At 39.2% G+C, this 24,930-nt stretch overlaps 1 protein-coding gene across 1 annotated transcript in view; it reads right to left on the reverse strand.

Annotated features, from left to right (window-relative positions):
• The window catches only part of LOC308686310 (cytochrome c oxidase assembly protein COX19-like), a 64,954-nt gene extending 40,389 nt beyond the window's left edge, over nucleotides 1–24,565 (reverse strand). The window contains exon 1 of the mRNA XM_081394708.1: nucleotides 24,405–24,565. Within this exon, the coding sequence (XP_081250834.1) occupies nucleotides 24,405–24,486 (82 nt within the window). The 5' untranslated portion in view covers nucleotides 24,487–24,565. The remainder of the gene's footprint in view (nucleotides 1–24,404) is intronic.
• Between the last annotated feature and the right edge of the window lie 365 nt (nucleotides 24,566–24,930).

Genomic DNA, 24,930 nt, shown 5'->3' on the forward strand with positions numbered 1-24,930 from the left:
AGTTTAACCCTCTGGGGACCAAGGTGTTTTTGGGGCCCTTGAGATGTTCTGACATGCCTTGACATTTGTGCTTTTTTCAGTTATTTATAAACATGTTAATGGCAAAGGTGTAAATTCACTCTATATAGCACAAACAGGGCTACCATAATATGCGAGCAACTTGTATGTAGATGTTTGTATTTTTAAGAGAATAATGTTTGTGCGTGGTTATTGGAAAAAAATAAAATGAAAGTTGCTGAATTAAGACCACAAAACACATATTAAATATGTGTCCACAAGACTTTTGACTAATGGATGTTGTCCCTTTGAGTTCTAGCTTCAAAATTATGTGAAAATAGTCTTGCTTTATCGTTCACAAAAAAAAAAAATACATTGATTTAAATGGTGTAAAACAGGTTTTGCTTGGAAAGCCAATATGCGAGGGGGAGGAGTAGTTTACACCTTAGATTACAATGTCCCACCCACTCTGCATAATGACTCTGCCTAATGAGCCATTCTTTCAGGTGTGACACTGACTGAGCCACAATGCAAGGACAAAAGATGTATTTAGAAGAAGACTTATATCGACCATTTAAGATTTCGCTTACATCTCTCTTGTAAATATGTTTTGCTATTTTATTAAAAATGTTACAATTACAACAATAATTACAATTTCAACAATATTTCAAGTGTACTCTTTCTTTGTAAAAAAGAAAAAGAAAAAAGATTATAGGCCTACATTTTATCATAATATGTATTCATTAGTTTGAATATAGCCAACATTGGAACATCTAACATCTTAGTCTATGACTTTATTTTTGACAAATATATATATATATATATATATATATATATATATATATATATATATATATATATATATATATATATATATATATATATATATATATATATATATATAACGTTAGATATGAGCAGAAATTGCTAAACAAAAGCTTATTTGATGTGGCAGTATATTCTACAGTAGCCTAAAAACTGTACCCAAATCTAGTCAACAAGTGACTGACTGTAACGTTGTTTTTATGAAATATTAGGGCATATAAATGCTAATTTGCAGTTTAATACGTTGCTTATACAAATACATTTTATTTCAACATATTCCAGTCGATTTTTACTCATCTCAGTAGGCTATAGCAAAGCAGTTTATTCTTTCACACACAGACGCGCGATTTATATTTAGGCTAAACAGTCTTTACAAATATGTACCCTTCATTCATCTCACAGAAAGGCGAGTCATATTATAGAAATGCGATTCATCTTTTTGCGGTTTACATAGGTCTACACTAACGTTATTCCATAACGTTATTCCACACTTGAGAAAAGAAAACAGCCTACCTCACTCCTCAGCGGGATCTGCTCCTCATATCAGGAGATATTGCTCCTCATCAGCACTGTTCTGAGGAATCTTTTCTCCATAAGGTAGGCTATATTATGCCTCATTCGATCGCGACGCGCTTTGTTTACAGCTGATGTGGGCGTTTCACAGCTCTGAAATAGTTCTCAGAATTTGCGTTTGAATAGCACGCGCTCTCCGGGGAGTGGTCACATTACTGTGAATTAGCTCGTAATGAGCTCGACTGGAGTCGCTCTCTTTTTATACAGATTACAGAAGCTGAGAATATTTGTTTTTTATATAAGTTACTTCATTTAACAGATGCGATCTCAAGCTTTATGCCCGTGGGTCTGTTTGCCTGTTTGACTGAATTTTCGCGGAGTTATAGATCATTTTCGAACGCGTTTCAAATGGGAGTTTACTAACAGAGAGAAGGCAGAAATGGCATCATGTTAATTTTTCTTTATTTGTCAAAAAGCAAAACACTTTATTTTTATTGTGAGTATACAGAAAAAAAATAGAAACTGAACAGGATCGATTGATGTATTACACGAAAATGAAAGATCAAAATTAACAGAGCATTTAGTGTTTATTTTCATTGCTAAAAAAAAAAAAAAAAAACGAGCAAAACGCGCGGGCGCGTTTTTGGTCCCCAGAGGGTTAAATGCTGGATTTACTTAACCTTTGTTATCCAGATTTTCTCTCTAATTTTTTTCTCAGAAGATCTAAGATTTTTCCTCTTTAATCTTTAAAAACAGTCTTCATCTTTAGCCACCACCATGTCTTGGTCATTATCCTATGCCATGTCTAATGACCTGCAAGAGTAAAACTATGATATAGACATATTAGTTCAATATCAACCCTTCTATACATTTTTCTTCTTGCCCATAAGGCAACCAACATCATGTTCCTCATATAAATTAAGTTTTGTTACTGTCTCTGTCAAATGTGGAACATCTGTCTGTCTATAATATTGAACCCCTGTGTGTCATTTATTTCACCCACGTAATTTATTAGGTTTGTGTTTTATGTGTATTTTTGATCACTCATTGCTGTGTCACTGGTTGCTTAATTGTGGGCCTAATTACTCACAAACAATTATGATTGACAGACCCCACCCTCTCGCTCTGACATTGGCAGTGCTGCTCGGACTAATGGACTGTTGATTAAGGATAGGGGCGGGAGTATGCAAGATAAGAAGAGACGAACGAGAAATGGAGGCAGAGCGGGGCAGAGTGAAGGTGTGCAGGGGAACGCACGCACACCGCGAGTCGAACCTATACGGGCAGGAACACCGATCGCTGCGATTGATTACAGAAAGTCACAGTCAGACGAGCAGTGGGCGCGGATCTGATTACAACGCTTTAATGGAGATAAGTGAAGGAAAGTGCTCAGCTTACTGGTGTTTTGGGTGCGTGTGATCCATGCCTGTGTGTATTGCGATCTGAGGGTTTTGTGTATTCCTCTACAGTGGAGCAGAAGAGGGACGCAGATGTTCATACGGTGGATTCAATGCCTGATTTGAGCCAAGTAAAGGAAAGTTGTCTTGCCTATCAACTTATGTGTGTGTGTGAGAGCTCGGCCAGTATTTTGCGTGAGACTAAGGGCTGCTTTTACTCCTCCTCAGTGCTGCCGCTGTTTATATTGGATCACGGAGATGCGTGAAGGGACGAACTAGACTGCCTCATCTGAATCAGCACGCCCTTCTGCGGCCCGCTTGTCTATCAGACTTCCATATAAGGCCAATGGACCTTGAATGTGGTTTGGGATTTGACTGCCGAACTTTTCTTTCAATACATTTTATTTTTGGGATTTCTATGCTTGGTTGATGATTTTATATACTGATATAGGACAGGATTTGGATTATGAACCTAAACTGATGAATTGATGAATTGTGACGAATTGTGCTGTAGCGTTAACTGACCAGTGAGTTGCTTTTCTTTACTTTTTTTTTTTAAATCCTGTTGCCTATTTTATCATTGTGAGTAAATTATTAAATAAATTGCATAAATTCTAGAAGTGGTTGCTGTCCTTTTCCTGTCAGTGGAGAAACTAAATACTGGTATAATTAAGAACGTCACATTCCGGTGTGACATCTCCACAACAAATAATGACAATCACCTCATGGTCTCAGCTGGCTTTTGAAAGCCCCATTCCCATTAGCTCTTTATCTCTAATCTCCTTTTCTTCAGGGTGTTGTCCCCTGACATAGTTGCAGACACTTGTAACAATGAAATACAAGCCATCCAAGCAATATGGTTTCTGCTGAGTGGTATGGAGGAACTCACATTTCTGGGTCAGACTGCCATATCTTCTCACAGCTCATCCCCCCTTAATGATGTAATGATGCTGCTGGCCTCACAGTCATCTGCTCCACTCTCATACCCATCTCACATAATAACAAATTGCCCTCTGAATGTAAAAATCTAAACTGCCTGTAGCATGATTTCTGTGATCTCTGTGTCTATGATTTTCAACTGAAACACTGTGCTTTACTATAAATAGCTTATTATCACTTATGACACAGGCTCAGATAACAGTATTCAGCTGACTTTGAATGAAAGAGAGAGATTCTGAGGCATTCAGGACTCGAGCTCTTCTCATAAACTTGTGTCTATATTTTTTTCTACTATATTTCTTTTCATCTATCAAATGGTTAGTCTGCAGATTCAACAAGTTTATCATTATTGTCTCAGTCCCACTTATCACTACTGTTTTGCAGAAACCAAAATATTATATTACTCATATCTCAATCCCCAAGTTGCACAGACAGCCTTAAAGCTGCTTGCTCTTTCAACCCTTATTACATAAATGTAAGTTCTCTAGACATCTAATGTCATGCATCCATTTACTGGATGAATAGGTAAAAAAGTTTTTCTCCAGGCAGTTTGACTTTTTTCTTTGCACTCTGCCTCCACTAACCAGCACAATATTGTTGGCTTATAATCCACAGTCCTTCTGTTATTCACGTCCCTCTACAACAGGGTTTTTAACTACTGTCAGCCTAGTGACACTTAAAGTTCCTTCTCTAAGGAAATCATGGTATTTAATTAACCTTTTCAGTACTTTTCAAACATTTGAACCCATACACTCGCCTCATCAGACAAAACACCGGTTTATCATAATGATCTTTTTTGCGCATTTTACTCTGAGATTTCCCCATGATGGTCAGTATTTTCTGTTTTTTTTTTTTCTCCCCGGCGCCTACATAACTCTAGACGTCTCTACAGTTTTGATCAGCCAGACCCTCTGGGTTTCCCCCACTACAGTACCGTGGATTAACTAAACCCACCAGACTAGTATCCTAGACTAGACTAGTATAGTGGGAAGGGTAACTCGATTTGCACATCGCCGTACCCCTCCTGTCGCAATGTGTCTATGACGTTGCTTCCTGATATCATGTGCACAAACACATATTTATAAAACAGTTATTTTCGAATGATTTATTAATTAACTTCAGATTGGATTGCGTTGGTAATAGGCACTTAACTAACGCTAAAAGATGTTTCGTGCCTCTAATAAGTGCTTCGATCTTCTTTCTGAACTTGAGTTTTGCCACAGACTCGTCCCAGCGCATGGGATTAGTATTACCTGAGGTAATTTTTCTGGACCTTTTTACTGAAGGTAAAAGTCGCCGTAATCTTTACTGACATTGTCTGTAATGATTACTGAGATGGCACATTCGGACGGGACTAAAATCACAGAGAAGCTCTAGTAATTACCCACCTCTCCATGTTAAACTAGTCCCGTCCGAATAGGGCTTAAGACAGTAATAATGTGAGTTAACCTGTTAGCAGGAGACCTACACAGTATACCTACACAGACCTATACAAGTATTTTTAACACCATCTTTCAAGAGCAAGCGGTTTGCGAATCCTGCATTGAACTCAGAGATTTGAGAAGCAGTCGTCAGTAAAATAAAGGGAACACAGCAAAAGTTAGGATTATACTGCTGTGGTATCATGGTAAAGATGAATTTTAACCACTGATTCTTCACATGCTCGTCCTTGGACAGTGAAAAAAAAACTGCCTTTACCTTCACATTGTAGAGCACAGCGTCTTCTCGACATGATGCTGTCTAGTATCCACAGGAATCAGCTGCCGGTTTGAGGGCGTTCAAGTTTCTCCTGGTGTCTGCGCACGCAATAACAGGGCGGGCAATATGCTGATGTTTCGTCTTGACGTCACAACGAAAACGGCTTATGACTCGTTTGAAAAACGATTAGTTTAATTGACTCAGAGTCGACTCTTACTTTTGAAAGACAATAACTTTATTTATTACATGGCTTGGTTAAATTCTAATGTAGAATGCGGTCTGTTATTTCTTGATAACAGACTGCTGCTAAGGATAACACACCGTTGCCATGAAAAACAGAGCGTTGGTATGGACGCAGGATTCTAACCGTAGAGACGGAACGGACTATTTTCTTTAGCGGAAGCAATACAATCGTTTTTAAATCAATAAACTCCTTTTTAAATCAATATTTTGTGTCAAATTATTGATTTATTTGGTAGGTAGCCATGTAATAAGCGGGATAGTGTAGAGTGAGGCGGTTGTTATAGCGAATACAACCCGACATGTTATCATTCACTTGGAGCTATGTTACACACTACATGATCCATAATAGGGGCCCTTTAATTCATTAGATAAATACTTTACTCACCCTCAGGTTGTTCCAAACCTGTATAAATTTCTTTGTTCTGCTGAACACAAAGGAAGATATTTTGAAGAAAGTTTGTAACCAGGCTGCTTTAGGGCACCATTGACTTCAGTTCCCCACATTCTTCAAAATATCTTCCTTTGTGTTCAACAGAAAAAGGACATTTATACAAGTTTGGAACAACCTGAGGTTGAGTAAATGATGACAGAATTTTCATTTTTGGTGGACTTGGTTTTTTGGTGGGAGAAACGGAGAGATTTAGTGAATTCCAGTGTTATTGTTCATGGGATTTATCACAAATAAAATCAGGAGAGCAGACCACAAATGGGCAATATTGTCTTTTTTCATAATGTTGCAGCAGAATACAAAGGAAAAAAGAAAATAATCAGGATGAACTGATTCATTGATCGATTGCTCCAGTCTGCCTCTTTGCTTCTGCTGCTGTTTGCGTTGGTGTGCGTCTGAAAGCTTTGTATATTTTTCTGTTTTGAATAATTATTTACTATCATTCCTTGTTGTTTATACTGCTAAATATAACTTACTCAACATCACACATTAACCTGACATAGCTAGCTTCAATCTAAATCGTTATAGCACAACACTGTTAGCGTGCCATCCGTGCGCACTTTATTTTTCTTGCGCGCACTCGCGCCTTTTACGAGTCCATCCAACAACTTAGGTGAGTAGGATCAGTCAACAAACACGGTAAGTCATGTCATCTCCTCTTATTGTTACTTGCACCTCATGCAACATGTTTATCATATCCTTTGTCAGCACAGGATTTACATGTGATAAATGCAGGGAGATAGTAAAGCTGACGGGGAAGATTTCAGAACTAGAGACACGCATCCAAACTTTAATCGAGGATAGTAAGAATTAGGGCTGGGCGATATGGCCAAAAAAAAAATATCACGATAAATTTTTTTATATCAGTCGATATCGATAATTATCACGATAAAAGTCAAATCTTTATTTCTTTAAAGTTTAAAGGCAGATTTTCGCTCCGAAGTGAAAGTTGTAGAAACCAGAGCATTAACTGTGGTTTTAAACTACTCTTTATTGTCAGAACATATCATGACAAACACTTGCCAAACAAGTGAACATTTCACAAATCTGAGGTAGAACATTCAAACATTTGTCATTTTTCCTTAACAAAATAAATATATTTATTGGACAATTTCTTAGTTTCTGCATTTGCTAATTTTTTTTGGGGTAAAATATAATAATCTGACTGTTTGAGTGTTATTAAACTTAACCATTGGTCATCCAGTATCATGCATTTAGATCATGACAACCACAGATGAAACCAGGCATAGCCTGTAGCACCTCACTATCATGGCAAAATGTAACTTAATGGTTTCTATGGTATTTGTATGAAAAACAGTAGTCTAAATACATTATTAAATACTGTAATTATATTCCATTAGTCCTTTAATACATTGTCTACATTAATAATATAATACAATTCAATATGTAATCCTATACATTTCATGGTGCAGTTAATATTACTAGGCTAACAGTAAATCCGTGGTAAATGATGGGAATTTGTAGACGGAAAAGCCTTCAGACTGTATCGTTGCGCACAGTTTGTCAGCGCTGTTTCATCTGCCTTTAAGCTGGTTTAAATCACTGAGACATTTGTGTTCCTCGCTGAATTCAAGCGCTTCTCACTGGATTTCATGACCATCACATAGAGACTCTTTCACCTAGCTATCATCACATATGACTGTGTCTGTTCCCCGAATTTGGAAATCCAAAAAACTTTAACCCATCAAAAATTTAATTGATGTTCAACAAATAAAAAAAACAGCTATAATACAGATGAGCAAATGATAAAGCTTGGGTTGCTGAATATTCGATCCCTTATTTCAAAAGCACTTATTGTTATGAACTTCTTCACTTATAAGATTGATAATATCAGGGACAAAATTATAACTATGCAACCGTCTACTACAGTATCACATCAGGCAGTGCATTGTAGTCTCCCTGAGGAAAAATTTGATTCATTCATTGCTATAGGAGAGGAAGAATTTACTAAACTCATTAAATCATCTAAATTTACAACATGTATGTTAGACCCTATACCGACTAAGCTACTGAAAGAAATACTTCCAGAGGTCATAGATCCTCTTCTTAATATCATTAATTCGTCTTTGTCTCTAGGATACGTACCAAAAAACTTTAAGCTGGCTATGATTAAACCGCTTGTTAAAAAAACGCAACTTGATCCTTCAGAATTAGTCAATTACAGGCCGATCTCGAATCTACCTTTTCTGTCAAAGATATTAGAAAAGGCAGTATCCTCACAACTGTGTTCCTTTCTTGAAAGAAATGATATCTGCGAGGATTTCCAGTCAGGATTTAGACCGTACCATAGTACCGAAACAGCTCTCGTTAGAGTCACAAATGATTTGCTCTTATCATCGTGGTTGTATCTCTCTATTAGTGTTACTCGATCTTAGTGCTGCATTTGACACCATCGACCACAACGTTCTTTTAAATAGATTAGAACATTATGTTGGCATTACGGGAAATGCACTAGCATGGTTTAAATCATACTTATCTGACCGTTATCAGTTTGTAGCAGTAAATGATGAGATGTCTCATCGATCACAAGTTCAGTATGGCGTACCACAAGGCTCAGTACTAGGACCGCTGCTGTTCACTCTGTACATGCTACCATTAGGAGATATCATTAGGAAACATGGCATTAGCTTTCACTGTTATGCCGATGATACTCAGCTCTATATTTCTTCAAAACCTAACGAAACTTATCAATTCACAAAATTAACGGAATGCATAGCGGATATAAAAAATTGGATGACTTGTAATTTCCTACTTCTAAATTCTGAAAAAACAGAGTTTCTAATTATTGGACAAAAAACTTCCTCACGTAATAATCTAGAATACTGTCTAACACTTGATGGCTGCTCTGTTAAGTCTTCGTCGTCGGTTATGAACCTGGGTGTGCTCTTTGATACCAATCTTTCATTTGAAAGTCACGTGTCCAGTATCTGTAAAACTGCATTTTTCCATCTTAAAAATATATCTAAATTACGCCATATGCTCTCATTGACAAATGCGGAACAATTAGTTCATGCGTTCATGACCTCAAGGCTAGATTATTGTAATGCTCTACTAGGTGGTTGCCCTGCACGCTTAATAAACAAACTACAGCTGGTTCAAAACGCAGCAGCTCGAGTTCTTACCAGAACCAGGAAGTATGACCATATTAGCCCAGTTCTGTCAAAACTGCATTGGCTCCCTATTAAACATCGCATAAATTTTAAAATATTGCTGATTACTTACAAAGCACTGAATGGTTTAGCTCCGCAGTACTTGAGCGAGCTCTTAACGCATTATAGTCCGTCACGTCTATTATGATCTCAAAATTCCGGCCAGTTGATTATACCTAGAATATCAAAATTGACTGCTGGCGGTAGATCCTTTTCCTATTTAGCACCAAAACTCTGGAACAGTCTTCCTACCATTGTCCGGGAAGCAGACACACTCTGTCAGTTCAAAGCCAGATTAAAGACACATCTCTTTGACCTAGCTTTCACATAATACATTATAGACTTCTATAATTCAATGTTATGCTGCATAGATTAGGTCAGCCGGAACCGGGAACACTTCCCAAAAATCCTGATGTACTCGTTACATCATGAGAAGAATGGCATCTACGCTAATTTTAGTGTCTGTGTTTATCCCAAGGTTTTTCCTGCATTTATAAGGAAAGACAAGTATTTTGCTTAGGCTTGGCTTGTAGGGAATTCCAAACCTGCGTATATTCAAACGCACATAACTATAGAACCCACATAACTATAGAACCCATTCTAAATGCGCTTGTGAGCGCCATCAGCGTTTCTCACAGGTTCGCGTTTAAAGTCTGTGTAGAGAGAGTGGTGTCGTCTTAGCGGCCCCTAATTTAATAACAAATGATCATTGCGACGGAACCAAATCAATTAAAACTAACTTTAGATGGAAATAACTTAACTCTGCTGTAAAGCCGAAACAATCTCTGTTACCTTAAATTATACGCTTATCTCTGTAAAGCTGCTTTGAGACAATCTACATTGTTAAAAGCGCTATATAAATGAAGATTACTTGACTTGACTTAATGATATGATTACTGACTATAATATAGATGTGCTGTGTTTGACAGAAACCTGGCTAAAACCAAACGATTACATTACTTTAAATGAGTCCACCCCGCAAGATTACTGTTATAAACATGAACCACGTCTGAAACGCAAAGGTTATTAGAAACATCAGCAAAGGTGTCGCTGTAATTTATAGTAATATTTTCAAAATCACTAAGAAATCTAGGTTTAAATATACTTCTTTTGAAGTGTTGGTGCTTAATGTAAAAATATATAGTGTAAATGACAAATCACGTTACAGAGATTTGTGCTGGCTACTGTATACAGGCCAACAGGGCACCATAAAGATTTTATCAAAGAATTTGCTGACTTTCTATCAGAGTTAGTTAGCTGCAGATAAAGTACTGATTGTTGGTGATTTTAATATACATATAGATAATGAAAAAGATGCATTGGGATTGGCATTTAAAGACATTCTGAACTCTATTGGAGTTAGACAACACGTGTCAAGACCTACTCATTGTCGTAATCATACTCTAGATCTAATATTATCACACGGAATAAATGTTGATGCCGTTGAAATTCTGCAGCAGAGCGATGACATTTCAGATCATTATCTAGTCTCATGTAAATTACATTTAGCCAAGGCTGTAAAGCCGACTCCGTGTAACAAATATGTTAGACCCATCACTTCTGCCACTAAAGATTGCTTTATCAAAAATATGGGTAAATTTTGGTTTTCATCAAAAAGCGAATAATAAAGACATTGACATGCAGCATGCTATATGTAAGGAATGCCACATGAAGATTAAGTACTGTGGGGATACGACAAACTTGAGAGCCCATCTTACAAGGTACCATTTGGAGTTAGCGGCCACTGAGTAAGTGAAACGCCCCAAAGTTGTTGTCCTACCCCCAAATCAACACACCTTGGACCAAACAAAAATGATAAAGTTACCTCCAAACTCTGAACGAGCTAAGAAAATCACTGAGGCGATAGCCTACTTTATCTCCAAAGATTTACAGCCTTACAGTGTGGTGGAGAACGAAGGTTTCCAGAATCTGCTTAGCATACTGGAGCCCAGGTATGTGATCCCCTCGCGTAAATATTTTACCGACACTGCCATCCCCAAACTCTACAGCGAAGTCAGAGATGAGGTAAATTAAACTTTGAGTTTAGCCGAAGGAGTTGCTATCAGGAGCTACGGAGTCGTACATGACCATAACCGCGCATCACATCACGAATGAATGGCAGCATTTAACTCATGTTTTACAAACCAGGGCGATGCATGAGATGGCTGAGTTGCTGAAAACAGCAACCGAAGAGTGGGGTATCACTAACAAACAGATTGTTTTGGTTACGGACAACACGTCCAACATGGTAGTGGGGGGGTACCTCTGTTGTCCTCTGAGGTCAGGAGGTCAGGCAGTGATATTTGCACCCTAAACGAAAATGACATTACAGATGCTGAGGACATAATGCAAGCACTTCGACCGATGTTAGTAGCCACAAAACTTGTTTCAGAGGAGAAGAATCCCACTTTGTCTATCATTGCTCCAGTGCAGGCACAGCTGCTAAATGACACACGAGAGACAATGGGGGACAAACCAATTGTGAGGGACATCAAACAGGCAATAAGTCATCAAACAGCGCTGTTGAAGAAAAAAACACCCTCCACACAGCATCGGCCCTGGATCCACGATTTAAGTCACTGCCTTTCCTGACCACAGATGCCATCAGTGACATTTATTCAGACAGGTTGTGGAGGCAGCCAGCCTTCAGGTAGGCTTTATTTAATTAATTTATTACATTGTTTAAATAGTTATTTTAAAATGTCAGAAAGTATTTAAAAATGCTATATTATTTATCTGTTTTTTCAAACCAAGCCTATGTTCATCTGGTGATTAATCTCTATACTGGTTAGTGGTGGTTAGCATTATTTTCTTATATCTGTTTTAATGGAAAATATTTTAACATCTATCTAATGTTTCCCTACAGCCCACTATTAGGCAAGAAGAGACCAGCAGTGCCTCTGGAGTAGGGCTGGGCGATATGCGCCTAACATTGTTAGGCGCATCTTGTCAGTAAAGCCGGTTCCTTGATTAGTAGTAAATCGCCATCACCTGCTTTCAGATGGAGCAGCATTTACAACACAGAACCGTAGTTAACTGACAAGCTGAGCCATATCGCATTAATTATTGCAGGCGATACGTAATTAATGCAATATGGCTCAGCTTGTCAGTTAACTACGGCTCTGTGTTGTAAATGCCGCTCCATCTGAAAGCAGGTGATGGCGATTTACTACTAATCAAGGAAACTGGCTTTACTGATGAGATGCGCCTAACAATGTCATGCGATATATTGCCCAGCCCTATTTTGGAGTAGAAATGGATGGACAGGATCTTGAGGAGCTTGAAGAGCCTAAACCTAAAAGAAGATCTGGGCTAGCTGATTTACTGGGAGAAACATTTTCTACCACAGCCCCACAAAAGTCGGCATTTACCCAAGCTGAAGAGGAAGTGAAGAGATACCAGGAGGCTTCTCCACTGCCACTAGAAGAAAACCCCCTCAACTGGTGGAAAGCTCATGAGACAATGTATCCTTACCTAGCCAAACTCGCTAAAAGATACCAGAGCATTCCAGCGACTAGTGCAGGGATGGGCAACTTCGGTCCTGGAGGGCCACTGTCCTACAGAGTTTAGCTCCAACCCTGAAAAAAATCACCTGCCTGTAATGTTCTACTAGTAATCCTGAGGACCTTGATTAGCTTGTTCAGGTGCGTTTGATTAGGGTTGAAGCTAAACTCTGTAGGACAGTGGCCCTCCAGGACCGAAGTTGCCCATCCCTGCACTAGTGTGTCTGCTGAAAGGGTGTTCTCCACTGCAGGAGACATAGTAACGGCCCAGAGGAGCACTTTAACATCTGAGCATGTTGACCAACTCCTTTTTCTTAACAAAAATGCCAATATTCCCAAATGACTTTTGGTTGATGATCTTGCAGCCAACATGACTGGACTCTAGCAGTACACATTTTTGTTTATTTTTTTCAATTTGATTGAAGCTCTAAGTTACTCTTATTTATATAATTATTCTCAGGTTTATGTTACTCAATTATGTCTGCTTTATTTTACTCTATTGTATGTAAATAATTTTAATTTATGTGCTGGGAGCTCACCATTCATGTGAGAGGTCTCCTTTTCAGAGAATAATTGTGTCCTGTCCTGTAATAAGGTCATGTCCTGAATGTTCAAGGACAAAGTTTTTGCACTTCTGTTATTAATGTGTAGTAGATAATGTCCACAGAGTTAAATGTGACATTTGAAGTGAGTTTAGCGGTCTTATTTTCCTCATTTTTTGTAATGCATTTGAATAATATGGGAGACATGAATCGCAATATATCGCAGAATCGAATCGCAATACTTGCTGTATCGCAATATGTTAAGAATCGCAATAATATTGAACCGTGGGCCAAATATCACAATACTATCGAATCGTCACATTTTTGCCAATTCCCACCCCTAATGGAAAGAGAGTTTGATTGCATACAGAGAGGCCTTAAAAGCTGCTAGATCAGCTTATTTTTCAACCCTATTAGAAGAAAATAAACAAAACCCTAGGTGGGTGATTCTCGCGAAATAAGACTTATGAGGTGTCATGAAGCATTTTGATGATAAAAGTAAATGCTATCAAAATAAGAAGAATACAGTTATAAACATCTCTTCATGTACTATTTTGCACATGATTTCAAATGACATCATAAATACCAATTTTGTTGCATTTTCCACATTTAAGGGGAAATTTCTCATTACCGCAACGTGTCCATGACTGGATTTGGGTTCTTTGAGATGGAAATATTTATAATTAAAAAATAAGAAAAATAAAAGGCTTCAGTGCATGTTATACTATAAACACTTACAGTAAAGAAACATGTGGTATTTGGTGATCATTGGTAAATTTAGTGACAATAATAAGGAATATAAATGTGTCCAAGACCAATTTTCTCATCCTCCGCAACAATTTTCAATCATTGTTTAAGTCCTCTAGGAACTAACATTTTCAATGAATTTAGTTGTAAGGGACATAATTGAATGTGACACTCAAAATGGCTACCAGGTAAGCAGTTCTTATTTTTTCTCTCCAGATAAAAGTAAAAATTTTGTTTGTCATAGTACCTACACGACTTTTTAGTTCTCATTACCGAAACATGAGTTTGTGAAGTGTAAAAAAAATGTTGCCGTTTAAATTTTTTGATTACTATATACCCCATTATGGTCTAAATATAAAAAGAGAGGGAAAGTTTAGCTAACCCTCATTTAGCCTCCACAGTTAGCAAGAATGTTTAAGGTCACTCATCCTCCACAACACCATTATCATTCACCACAACAATTGAAGGCCTGTTGCGGTGGAGATACTCAATGTTTCGGTAATGAGAAACAAATTTATGAAGGAGGGACGTGCACTATAACTCTTGCTCATTTCAATATAACTTGATATTTGCCTTAAAGCTACACTGAGTAACTTTTTAAGTTGATTCTTAACAAAAAACAATTTGTTCTATCAAAATTATATGTGCTCATTCATGTGTAATTACTTCCACCAACTAATAAAGTATTCTCGTAAGCTTAAAATCTGCCATTTATAATACATACGAGCGAGTCGCTCGAATGGCGGCAGCCATGTTGCGCCTCCATCTTGAAAATACATTCGCCAAAGAGGGACATACCTGGAAATTCAAGCTTCGCCCTTCGCGTTTTACACTCGACGAATGCGAGGGGGAGATTACTTGCGACTGCCGGCAGATTTGAAAGATTGCTGAAGATCACGCCTATTTTTGAGGACATGTAGCAGAGTCGCCAAGGAACTGAAAGAGGGAATTAAACCGTCAACAGCACAGACCAAAGTCAATATTGGAGTAACTTTTCCCAGATGGAAAGAGCTCATGAGGAGCAAAGATTTTAAAGCGGACGCCGAAGTTGCCTGCTTTCTTCTCGACAGGTAATTCAGCCTATGTGTAAATTCGAAGTTTTATCGTTGATTGTCTAACCATAGCATGGTTGTGCATAACGCCAGAACAACCTCTAGTATAACTTGTATTACTTTTCCTCGCGTCAATGGTGAAAAAGTATTGTTTACCTTGTAACATAAATCTGTGCTGCGACGGATCACAGGTGATGAATAGTTTTAAAGGCGCAATTGGACGAAGTCGAACTGGAAGCCATGTTAATCTTGGAACAATACGGCCAACCGTAGGAATTAAAACGCCCTCGGAATTGAAAGGAATAGAAACTAATATTCACTGGGTAGTCATCTACAATTTCACCGCTAGATGGGGGGAAAATATCACACAGTGTAGCTTTAACACTTCTTGAACAGATTGCGTAAACAAAATAGCTATTACAACCCCCCCCAGTAGGAGTCACTAATTTTTCATTTTTATAAAGTGCTTTCCACAAAAAGCAGTATGAATGCAGTATAGGCCACCTACTATAAATGTAATATTATTTAATATTTAATAGTTTTACTGTGAAACAATGTATTTCTACGTCTTTTTTACGAAATGTTACATTCAAGACGGCTATTGTGTATTTTGTTACAGGCAAGCATCAGTTGATAAAAAAGGGCATCACTAAACGACAGGCTGAAAAAGCACAGGGAAAAAATAAACAGCAATCCAATCCTTCTTGAGGAGTACAGAAGAAAGGGGAGAGAGAGAGGTCAGGGGACAGGGTGATAATAGGGAAAAAACGGTCACGGTTCGGTGCATAAATTTACACGGAGAATACATGGTAATAAAATAAATAAACTTATGTGCAAATTAATTAATGTAATGCGGAACTACTGTTAGATACGCAGGTTCTTTAGGGACATAATCTGTAGCCCCGCCCTAGTTCTGAAGCAGGGGGCCAATGTTTCGTAAAAAATTTAAGCTTCCCTGAGTGCCGCCATTGATTAGCAGACCATCACCTGCTGTTAGCATTCCATTGACTCCCATTCATTTTGGCGTCACTTTGACAGCGAATAACTTTACATCTGAGGGATTTAAAGACTCCATTTGTCCATTATTTATTTCTAAAGAAACACGAAAAATAATAAAATGCTCCATTACCTTGTATCTTACGTTATGGCCCCGTAGAAGCAGTTTTTGTAAAAATAGGCTAACGATTGCGTCATAACCACGCGACTCTCTGTCACACAGTAGAGAGATTACTGTATGGACAGGAGGAGAAGCTCGTGGGGCAATCGGGGGACGTGGAGGCAAAATTACTAAATAACTAGATGTACCGCATCACGGTACAAAATATGACCGCCGCTCAGGCCTGCACTGGCTTTCCACAAAAATAAATGACGTGGAGTAATTTGGCTGTATTGCGTGTTTATGTATATACCTAAAAAAAAGTAATAGTATGTGCATGTCTGTGTGTGTGTGTGTGTGTGTGTGTGTGTGTGTGTGTGTGTTTGTGTCTGTGTGTGTGTGTGTGTGTGTGTGTGTGTGTCTGTGCGTGTATGTATGTGTGGGTACATGTGTGCGCGTGTGTGTGTGTGTCTGTGCATGTGGATTTGTATGTGTGTGTATGGGTGTGTGTCTGTGCGTGTGGATGTCAGTGTGTGTGCATGCTTGCGTTTGTTTGTATTGCTGCATGTGTGTGTGTGACAGTATCATCCTAAACCAGCAACCCTTCGCTCAACAGCACCATCTACAGGCCGATGAGTGTACAGTCACTAAATGTGCACATAAATGAATTTATTTTATACCCCCCCATGGATGAAATTCTACAAAACTTAGCAGAGGATACCCCCAGAAGATGTCAAGTTAATCATACACATGCAATATGGTGCAGTTCTGAACATCTCCACTGAAGATAGGGGCGATTAAAGCAGAATAATATTGCATTTTCATTTTTTATGGGAGGGGCGCAAATCACAAATGAGTGATTATGGGCTAGGTTGATGTGGGCCCTTAAGAGCAACATACCATAAAAATTTCTTCATCCTCGGTGCCACGGTTCAGGTAGTTATTTAGGAAAAACTGCATTTTTTGGGGTTTGGGGGGGGGGCAGCACGGGGGGGGGAGTGGCCCCCGGGGACCAAACGAAATTTTTCCTTAGAAGTCTAGTGGGGCTACATGCCCACCAAATTTCATGTTCCCCGGTGCTTCGGTGTCCCTGGTATCGTTGACGAAAAATTTACGGGGGCCCCAGCGCGGGGGGGGAAGTGGCCCCCGGGGACTAAACAAAATTTTTCCGTAAAAGTCTAGTAGACCAACATACCATAAAAATTTCTTCATCCTCGGTGCCACGGTTCAGGTAGTTATTTAGGAAAAACTGCATTTTTTGGGTTTTGGGGGGGCCCAGCGCGGGGGGGGAGTGGCCCCCGGGGACCAAACGAAATTTTTCCTTAGAAGTCTCGTGGGGCTACATGCCCACCAAATTTCATGTTCCCCGGTGCTTCGGTGTCCCTGGTATCGTTGACGAAAAATTTACGGGGGCCCCAGCGCGGGGGGGGGGGAGTGGCCCCCGGGGACCAAAAGAAATTTTTCCATAAAAGTCTAGTAGACCAACATACCATAAAAATTTCTTCATCCTCGGTGCCACGGTTCAGGTAGTTATTTAGGAAAAACTGCATTTTTTGGGGTTTGGGGGGGCCCAGCGCGGGGGGGGAGTGGCCCCCGGGGACCAAACAAAATTTTTCCTTAGAAGTCTAGTGGGGCTACATGCCCACCAAATTTCATGTTCCCCGGTGCTTCGGTGTCCCTGGTATCGTTGACGAAAAATTTACGGGGGCCCCAGCGCGGGGGGGGAAGTGGCCCCCGGGGACTAAACAAAATTTTTCCGTAAAAGTCTAGTAGACCAACATACCATAAAAATTTCTTCATCCTCGGTGCCACGGTTCAGGTAGTTATTTAGGAAAAACTGCATTTTTTGGGGTTTGGGGGGGCCCAGCGCGGGGGGGGGAGTGGCCCCCGGGGACCAAACGAAATTTTTCCTTAGAAGTCTAGTGGGGCTACATGCCCACCAAATTTCATGTTCCCCGGTGCTTCGGTGTCCCTGGTATCGTTGACGAAAAATTTACGGGGGCCCCAGCGCGGGGGGGGAAGTGGCCCCCGGGGACCAAATGAAATTTTTCCGTAAAAGTCTAGTAGACCAACATACCATAAAAATTTCTTCATCCTCGGTGCCACGGTTCAGGTAGTTATTTAGGAAAAACTGAATTTTTTGGCGTTTGGGGGGGCCCAGCGCGGGGGGGAAGTGGCCCCCGGGGACCAAACGAAATTTTTCCTTAGAAGTCTAGTGGGGCTACATGCCCACCAAATTTCATGTTCCCCGGTGCTTCGGTGTCCCTGGTATCGTTGACGAAAAATTTACGGGGGCCCCAGCGCGGGGGGGGAAGTGGCCCCCGGGGACTAAACAAAATTTTTCCGTAAAAGTCTAGTAGACCAACATACCATAAAAATTTCTTCATCCTCGGTGCCACGGTTCAGGTAGTTATTTAGGAAAAACTGCATTTTTTGGGGTTTGGGGGGGCCCAGCGCGGGGGGGGGAGTGGCCCCCGGGGACCAAACGAAATTTTTCCTTAGAAGTCTAGTGGGGCTACATGCCCACCAAATTTCATGTTCCCCGGTGCTTCGGTGTCCCTGGTATCGTTGACGAAAAATTTACGGGGGCCCCAGCGCGGGGGGGGGAAGTGGCCCCCGGGGACCAAATGAAATTTTTCCATAAAAGTCTAGTAGACCAACATACCATAAAAATTTCTTCATCCTCGGTGCCACGGTTCAGGTAGTTATTTAGGAAAAACTGCATTTTTTGGGTTTGGGGGGGCCCAGCGCGGGGGGGGAGTGGCCCCCGGGGACCAAACGAAATTTTTCCTTAGAAGTCTAGTGGGGCTACATGCCCACCAAATTTCATGTTCCCCGGTGCTTCGGTGTCCCTGGTATCGTTGACGAAAAATTTACGGGGGCCCCAGCGCGGGGGGGGAAGTGGCCCCCGGGGACCAAATGAAATTTTTCCATAAAAGTCTAGTAGACCAACATACCATAAAAATTTCTTCATCCTCGGTGCCACGGTTCAGGTAGTTATTTAGGAAAAACTGCATTTTTTGGGGTTTGGGGGGGCCCAGCGCGGGGGGGGAGTGGCCCCCGGGGACCAAACGAAATTTTTCCTTAGAAGTCTAGTGGGGCTACATGCCCACCAAATTTCATGTTCCCCGGTGCTTCGGTGTCCCTGGTATCGTTGACGAAAAATTTACGGGGGCCCCAGCGCGGGGGGGGAAGTGGCCCCCGGGGACCAAATGAAATTTTTCCATAAAAGTCTAGTAGACCAACATACCATAAAAATTTCAAATTGTCAAACACTTTGACAATCCCTATATGACCGCTTTCGCTAGCTACGCTAGCGGCGGTCATAATTAATCAGAATACTTAGCAGAAGTTGCTCCTGCTCCTAGCTCATGGACAGCTCCTACTCACGCTCTCCTTCTCTGCAAGATTCGGAAGGGAATGATTCAGATTTCTCTTGGTACAGCTACTAAAAGACAGAAGGGTTGCTCACGTCACATCTACACTCACCTAAAGGAAGTTGCTTCAATGCATTTAGGGGTGTGGTCCTGGTCAAGACAATCTCCTGAACTCCAAACTGAATGTCAGAATGGGAAAGAAAGGTGATTTAAGCAATTTTGAGCGTGGCATGGTTGTTGGTGCCAGACGGGCCAGTCTGAGTATTTCGCAATCTGCTCAGTTACTGGGATTTTCACGCACAACCATTTCTAGGGTTTACAAAGAATGGTGTGAAAAGGGAAAAACATCCAGTATGCGGCAGTCCTGTGGGCGAAAATGCCTTGTTGATGCTAGAGGTCAGAGGAGAATGGGCCGATTGATTCAAGCTGATAGAAGAGCAACTTTGACTGAAATAACCACTCGTTACAACCGAGGTATGCAGCAAAGCATTTGTGAAGCCACAACACGCACAACCTTGAGGCGGATGGGCTACAACAGCAGAAGACCCCACCGGGTACCACTCATCTCCACTACAAATAGGAAAAAGAGGCTACAATTTGCACGAGCTCACCAAAATTGGACAGTTGAAGACTGGAAAAATGTTGCCTGGTCTGATGAGTCTCGATTTCTGTTCAGACATTCAGATGGTAGAGTCTATTTCACGTAAACAGAATAAGAACATGGATCCATCATGCCTTGTTACCACTGTGCAGGCTGGTGGTGGTGGTGTAATGGTGTGGGGGATGTTTTCTTGGCACACTTTAGGCCCCTTAGTGCCAATTGGGCATCGTTTAAATGCCACAGCCTTCCTGAGCATTGTTTCTGACCATGTCCATCCCTTTATGACCACCATGTACCCATCCTCTGACGGCTACTTCCAGCAGGATAATGCACCATGTCACAAAGCTCAAATCATTTCAAATTGGTTTCTTGAACATGACAATGAGTTCACTGTATTAAAATGCCCCCCACAGTCACCAGATCTCAACCCAATAGAGCAGTGGTTCTCAACTCCAGTCCTCGGGACCCGCTGCTGAGTTGAGAACCACTGCAATAGAGCATCTTTGGTATGTGGTGGAACAGGAGCTTCGTGCCCTGCATGTGCATCCCACAAATCTCCATCAACTGCAAGATGCTATCCTATCAATACGGGCCAACATTTCTAAAGAATGCTTTCAGCACCTTGTTGAATCAATGCCACGTAGAATTAAGGCAGTTCTGAAGGCGAAAGGGGGTCAAACACAGTATTACTATGGTGTTCCTAATAATCCTTTAGGTGAATGTACGTCGTCAAGCTCAGTGTGAGTCTGCGCAGTATACTCAGCCATCAGGAAGAAGTGCTTTTAATTGACTTCACTTTTCTCCGTTGAAGTCTATGGGGTCGCTGTGTCCATTTATTTTACTGTCTATGCTCTGAAGCAGGCTGCGATGTAAAGTCATGGGCTTCTCCCTTGACTTTATCGGACTTTATGCCTCCACGTCCCCCCGATTGACTGCGAGCTTCTCCTCCTGTCTATACGGTAATTTCTAGAGAGTCGCGTGGTTATGACGCAATCGTTAGCCTATGTTTACAAAAACTGCCTCTACGGGGCCATAACGTAAGATGCAAGGTAATGGAGCCTTTTATACATTGTCGTATTTCTTTAGAAATAAACAATGGACAAATAGAGTCTTTAAACGCCTCAGATGTAAAGTTATTCGCTGTTAAAGTGATGCCAAAATGAATGGGAGTCAATGGAATGCTAACAGCAGGTGATGGCTTGTTAGCCAATGGCGGCCCTCGGGGATGGTACGCTATTCGAGAGCTGGATTACCCCCCGTGTAAAGTTTGCAATGCTGGAATATGGTGTGAGTGTGAGAAAGAGAGGGAGAGGGAGAGGGATCAAAAAGTCGCAAAGTGTTTACTTCTATTTGTGTGCGCGCGCGTGTGTGAGGCGCGCGCGCGATCGAACAGTGGAAACATAAAAACATACTCCATTTTGTTTATACAGTCATTCAAACTGATAAGTGTTTAAGTTACTGTTAATGAAAATTAAGGAAAACAAATATATTACTCTGAAATGTAGCAAATTAATTTTCAATTCATTCAGGCACAATTACCAAACATATCTCAAGGTCTTTTTGTCTTTTTATTAATTTAATTAATAAACTAATTATATAAAACTATTGTCAGTGCACTGCAAATAAACTGGTTCTATGCCTTACTTTATTAATAAAACTTATTTAAAAAATACAAGATACAAGTAATTTATTTTCCTTTGGTGGTACAGCCTGAGACATGCACAAGCCTTCTGCATTTTTGTTTTGCTTTTCCCTCCATTGTACCGAACTCGTACCGAACTGTGATGTCTGAACCGAAAATGAAACACTGTTTATGAAATAAATATTCTTTTCAAAATGTTATGTGTTTTAAATATGTAAAATAGGGTTAGGCATCAAACCCCTTTGTCAACAGTGAATGTGTTAGCTAAATCTCATTTCCGAAACATTGATTCTCATTACCGAAATGGCATTTTCATTACCGCAACATGTATCTTTTTTACAAATTATGTAATAATTAGATAATCATATTTTGTTTTAAAATGTATATACATATTATATAACACTACTTATTTAAGGTCTGCTACATAACAAATGTGTATGTTAACTTTTAGTGAAACAATTAAATAAAAGAAACTGTAAATCATCACGTATGTTTCGGTAATGAGAGAAAATAAGGAAATTACAAAAAATAATAAATATGAAAAAGTAATCTCTCCAGAGTTTTACATAGCTTTGAGCATGAGTAATAAGAGTCTACTTTAACATTAGCCAAAAATACACATTTTTAACCATATATTTAATGTAATGTAATGTTGCAGTAATGATAATTTTTTATGGACTTCATCTAAAAAATGTAAATAATTATATAGGAAATTTTTAAAAAATCTTCTAAAAATAATGGTTATAGTAAGTTCAGACCTTAATCTTGTATGTGCAAAAAGAAAATTGTCTTCAAGGGCATTTTAAAAATTATTTTGCTGGACACCTTCTAAATCTGGATTTCGTGAGAATCACCCAGGTATTTATTTGAAACAGTGGCTAAACTAACGAAAAAGAAAGCTTCAAGCCCAGAAATTTCCAAGCAACACAGAAGTAATGACTTTATGAACTTTTTCACTTATAAGATTGATAATATCAGGGACAAAATTATAACTATGCAACCATCTACTACAGTATCGCATCAGGGAGTGCATTGTAGTCTCCCTAAGAAAAAATTCGATTCATTTATTGCTATAGGAGAGGAAGAATTCGCTAAACTCATTAAATCATCTAAACAGACAACATGTATGTTAGACCCTATATACCGACTAAGCTACTGAAAGATATGCTTCCAGAGGTCATAGATCCTCTTCTTACTATCATTAATTCATCTTTGTCTCTAGGATACATACCAAAAACCTTTAAGCTGGCTATGATTAAACCGCTTGTTAAAAAAACGCAACTTGATCCTACAAAATTAGTCAATTACAGGCCGATCTCGAATCTTTCTGTCAAAGATACTAGAAAAGCTAGTATCTTCATAACTATGTTCCTTTTTAGAAAGAAATGATATCTGAAATGATTTTAGAAAGAAATGAGAATTTTCAGTCAGGATTTAGACTGTACCATAGTACTGAGACTGCTCTCATTAGAGTCACAAATGATTTGCTCTTATCATCCGATCGTGGTTGTATCTCTCTATTGGTGTTACTCGATCTTAGTGCTGCATTTGACACTATTGACCACAACATTCTTTTAAATAGACTTTAAAGCTGCTTTGGAACAATCTACATGGTTAAAAGTGCTATATAAATGAAGATGACTTGACTTGACATGAAAAGAATGCAGCAACTGAAAAGAGCTCTCGCCATAGATGTTCTGGTTATCTGTCACGTTAAAATACTGCGTTATGTTATTCTCTTGTCATCTGAAAAAAAAAAAAAAAAACCATGTAGGGAATTTTACAGCTTAATCAGTCAAACTGTGCTACCTTATGATTTGAAATTATTTGTTTTAGTCTTTTGAGTGAAACAGGGTGGGCGTACTAAGGTTGACCACATCAAATTTGAAACATAAAATTGATGAAAAATAAATAAAAATAAAAATAAAAATAGACCATTAAAATAATAGAGGATCTCACTCACTTTCCAAAGTTGTTTTCCCTTCAAAGAAGTGATGACAACTTAATGATATGCCATTTAATTTTTTACAATTTTCATTCAAAGGGGAAGCAGTCAAAAATAAGAGGATGGACAATAATTTGAGGGACAAGCTAAAAACCTTCCTTGATTATAATAACTAAAATAAATTTAATAATTAAAAAGATCATATACATTAGAGAGAATCTTTACTGATATACTCAACAATGTAAAAATGATAATCACATACAGGAAGTGTTGCATTTATGAAATTGGGATACACAGGCATATAGGGACATTGAAAACGTGATATACATGGTAATTCAAAGTGCTGTAAAATGTCTTAAATTAGCTTTTTTAAAATCACCTTCAATATGCTTAGAATTCAAAAGTCGTTATTTATGACTAAGACATGTTTATAATTTGGATTGTTCCACATTTAAGGCAGTAGTGGTATGATCATTCCCATGAATGACACATTTAAGCGACAGAGCGTTAGGTTAAATACGCAATTATGACGAAGTAGTATCTCCCAAAGCTTATACTTTTTCTTCACAAAAACAGTAAATACTTTTAGGGCACAGTATAAGTAAGCGAATTGGGACGCTGAAAGTATGACTGCTTATTGCTCAACGGTGCATGCGCATAATCACTTACCGAAATGATCCAAGGGAAACGCTCCTTTGTCCGGTGGACGGGGTCGGAACGTCTTGGTTCCGAAGTTCATCGCTGTTGACATTGTTTCTTAATATAAGTTCTAACTACGCAAAGAAGGACGCACTGTTTGGTTTTAAAGGCCACTCATGTGAAGCTGTGAATTAAGCAACAACCGGGCAGTTTACTTCCTCTGTAATACTAGACTTAGGTTTCAAAATAAAGGTAAGCGTAACAATTAATGGAATGCTACCTATAACATTAGCAACTTAGTAACTAGTAGGCTTTGAATTGCTAGTAAAATGGCTAGTTTTCTGTGGTTTTATTGTTGGCTTCACGTAGATTTAGACAAGAGTCAACTTTGCATAGTTAATGTTGTGATTTTGCAAGTTATGAAAACAAATTGACCAAATAAATATTTTTTTGTTTCATGATTTATTTTGTGTTTTGCTTTAAAGTCACCATTAAATCAAAATCGTCCATTCTTATTTTGTATGGAATATTGCAGTATTTATTAAAAATAATTTAT

Source organism: Scardinius erythrophthalmus (genome assembly GCF_964197995.2).
Source record: "Scardinius erythrophthalmus genome assembly, contig: HAP1_SCAFFOLD_121, whole genome shotgun sequence".
In the NCBI taxonomy this organism is placed as follows: domain Eukaryota; kingdom Metazoa; phylum Chordata; class Actinopteri; order Cypriniformes; family Leuciscidae; genus Scardinius; species Scardinius erythrophthalmus.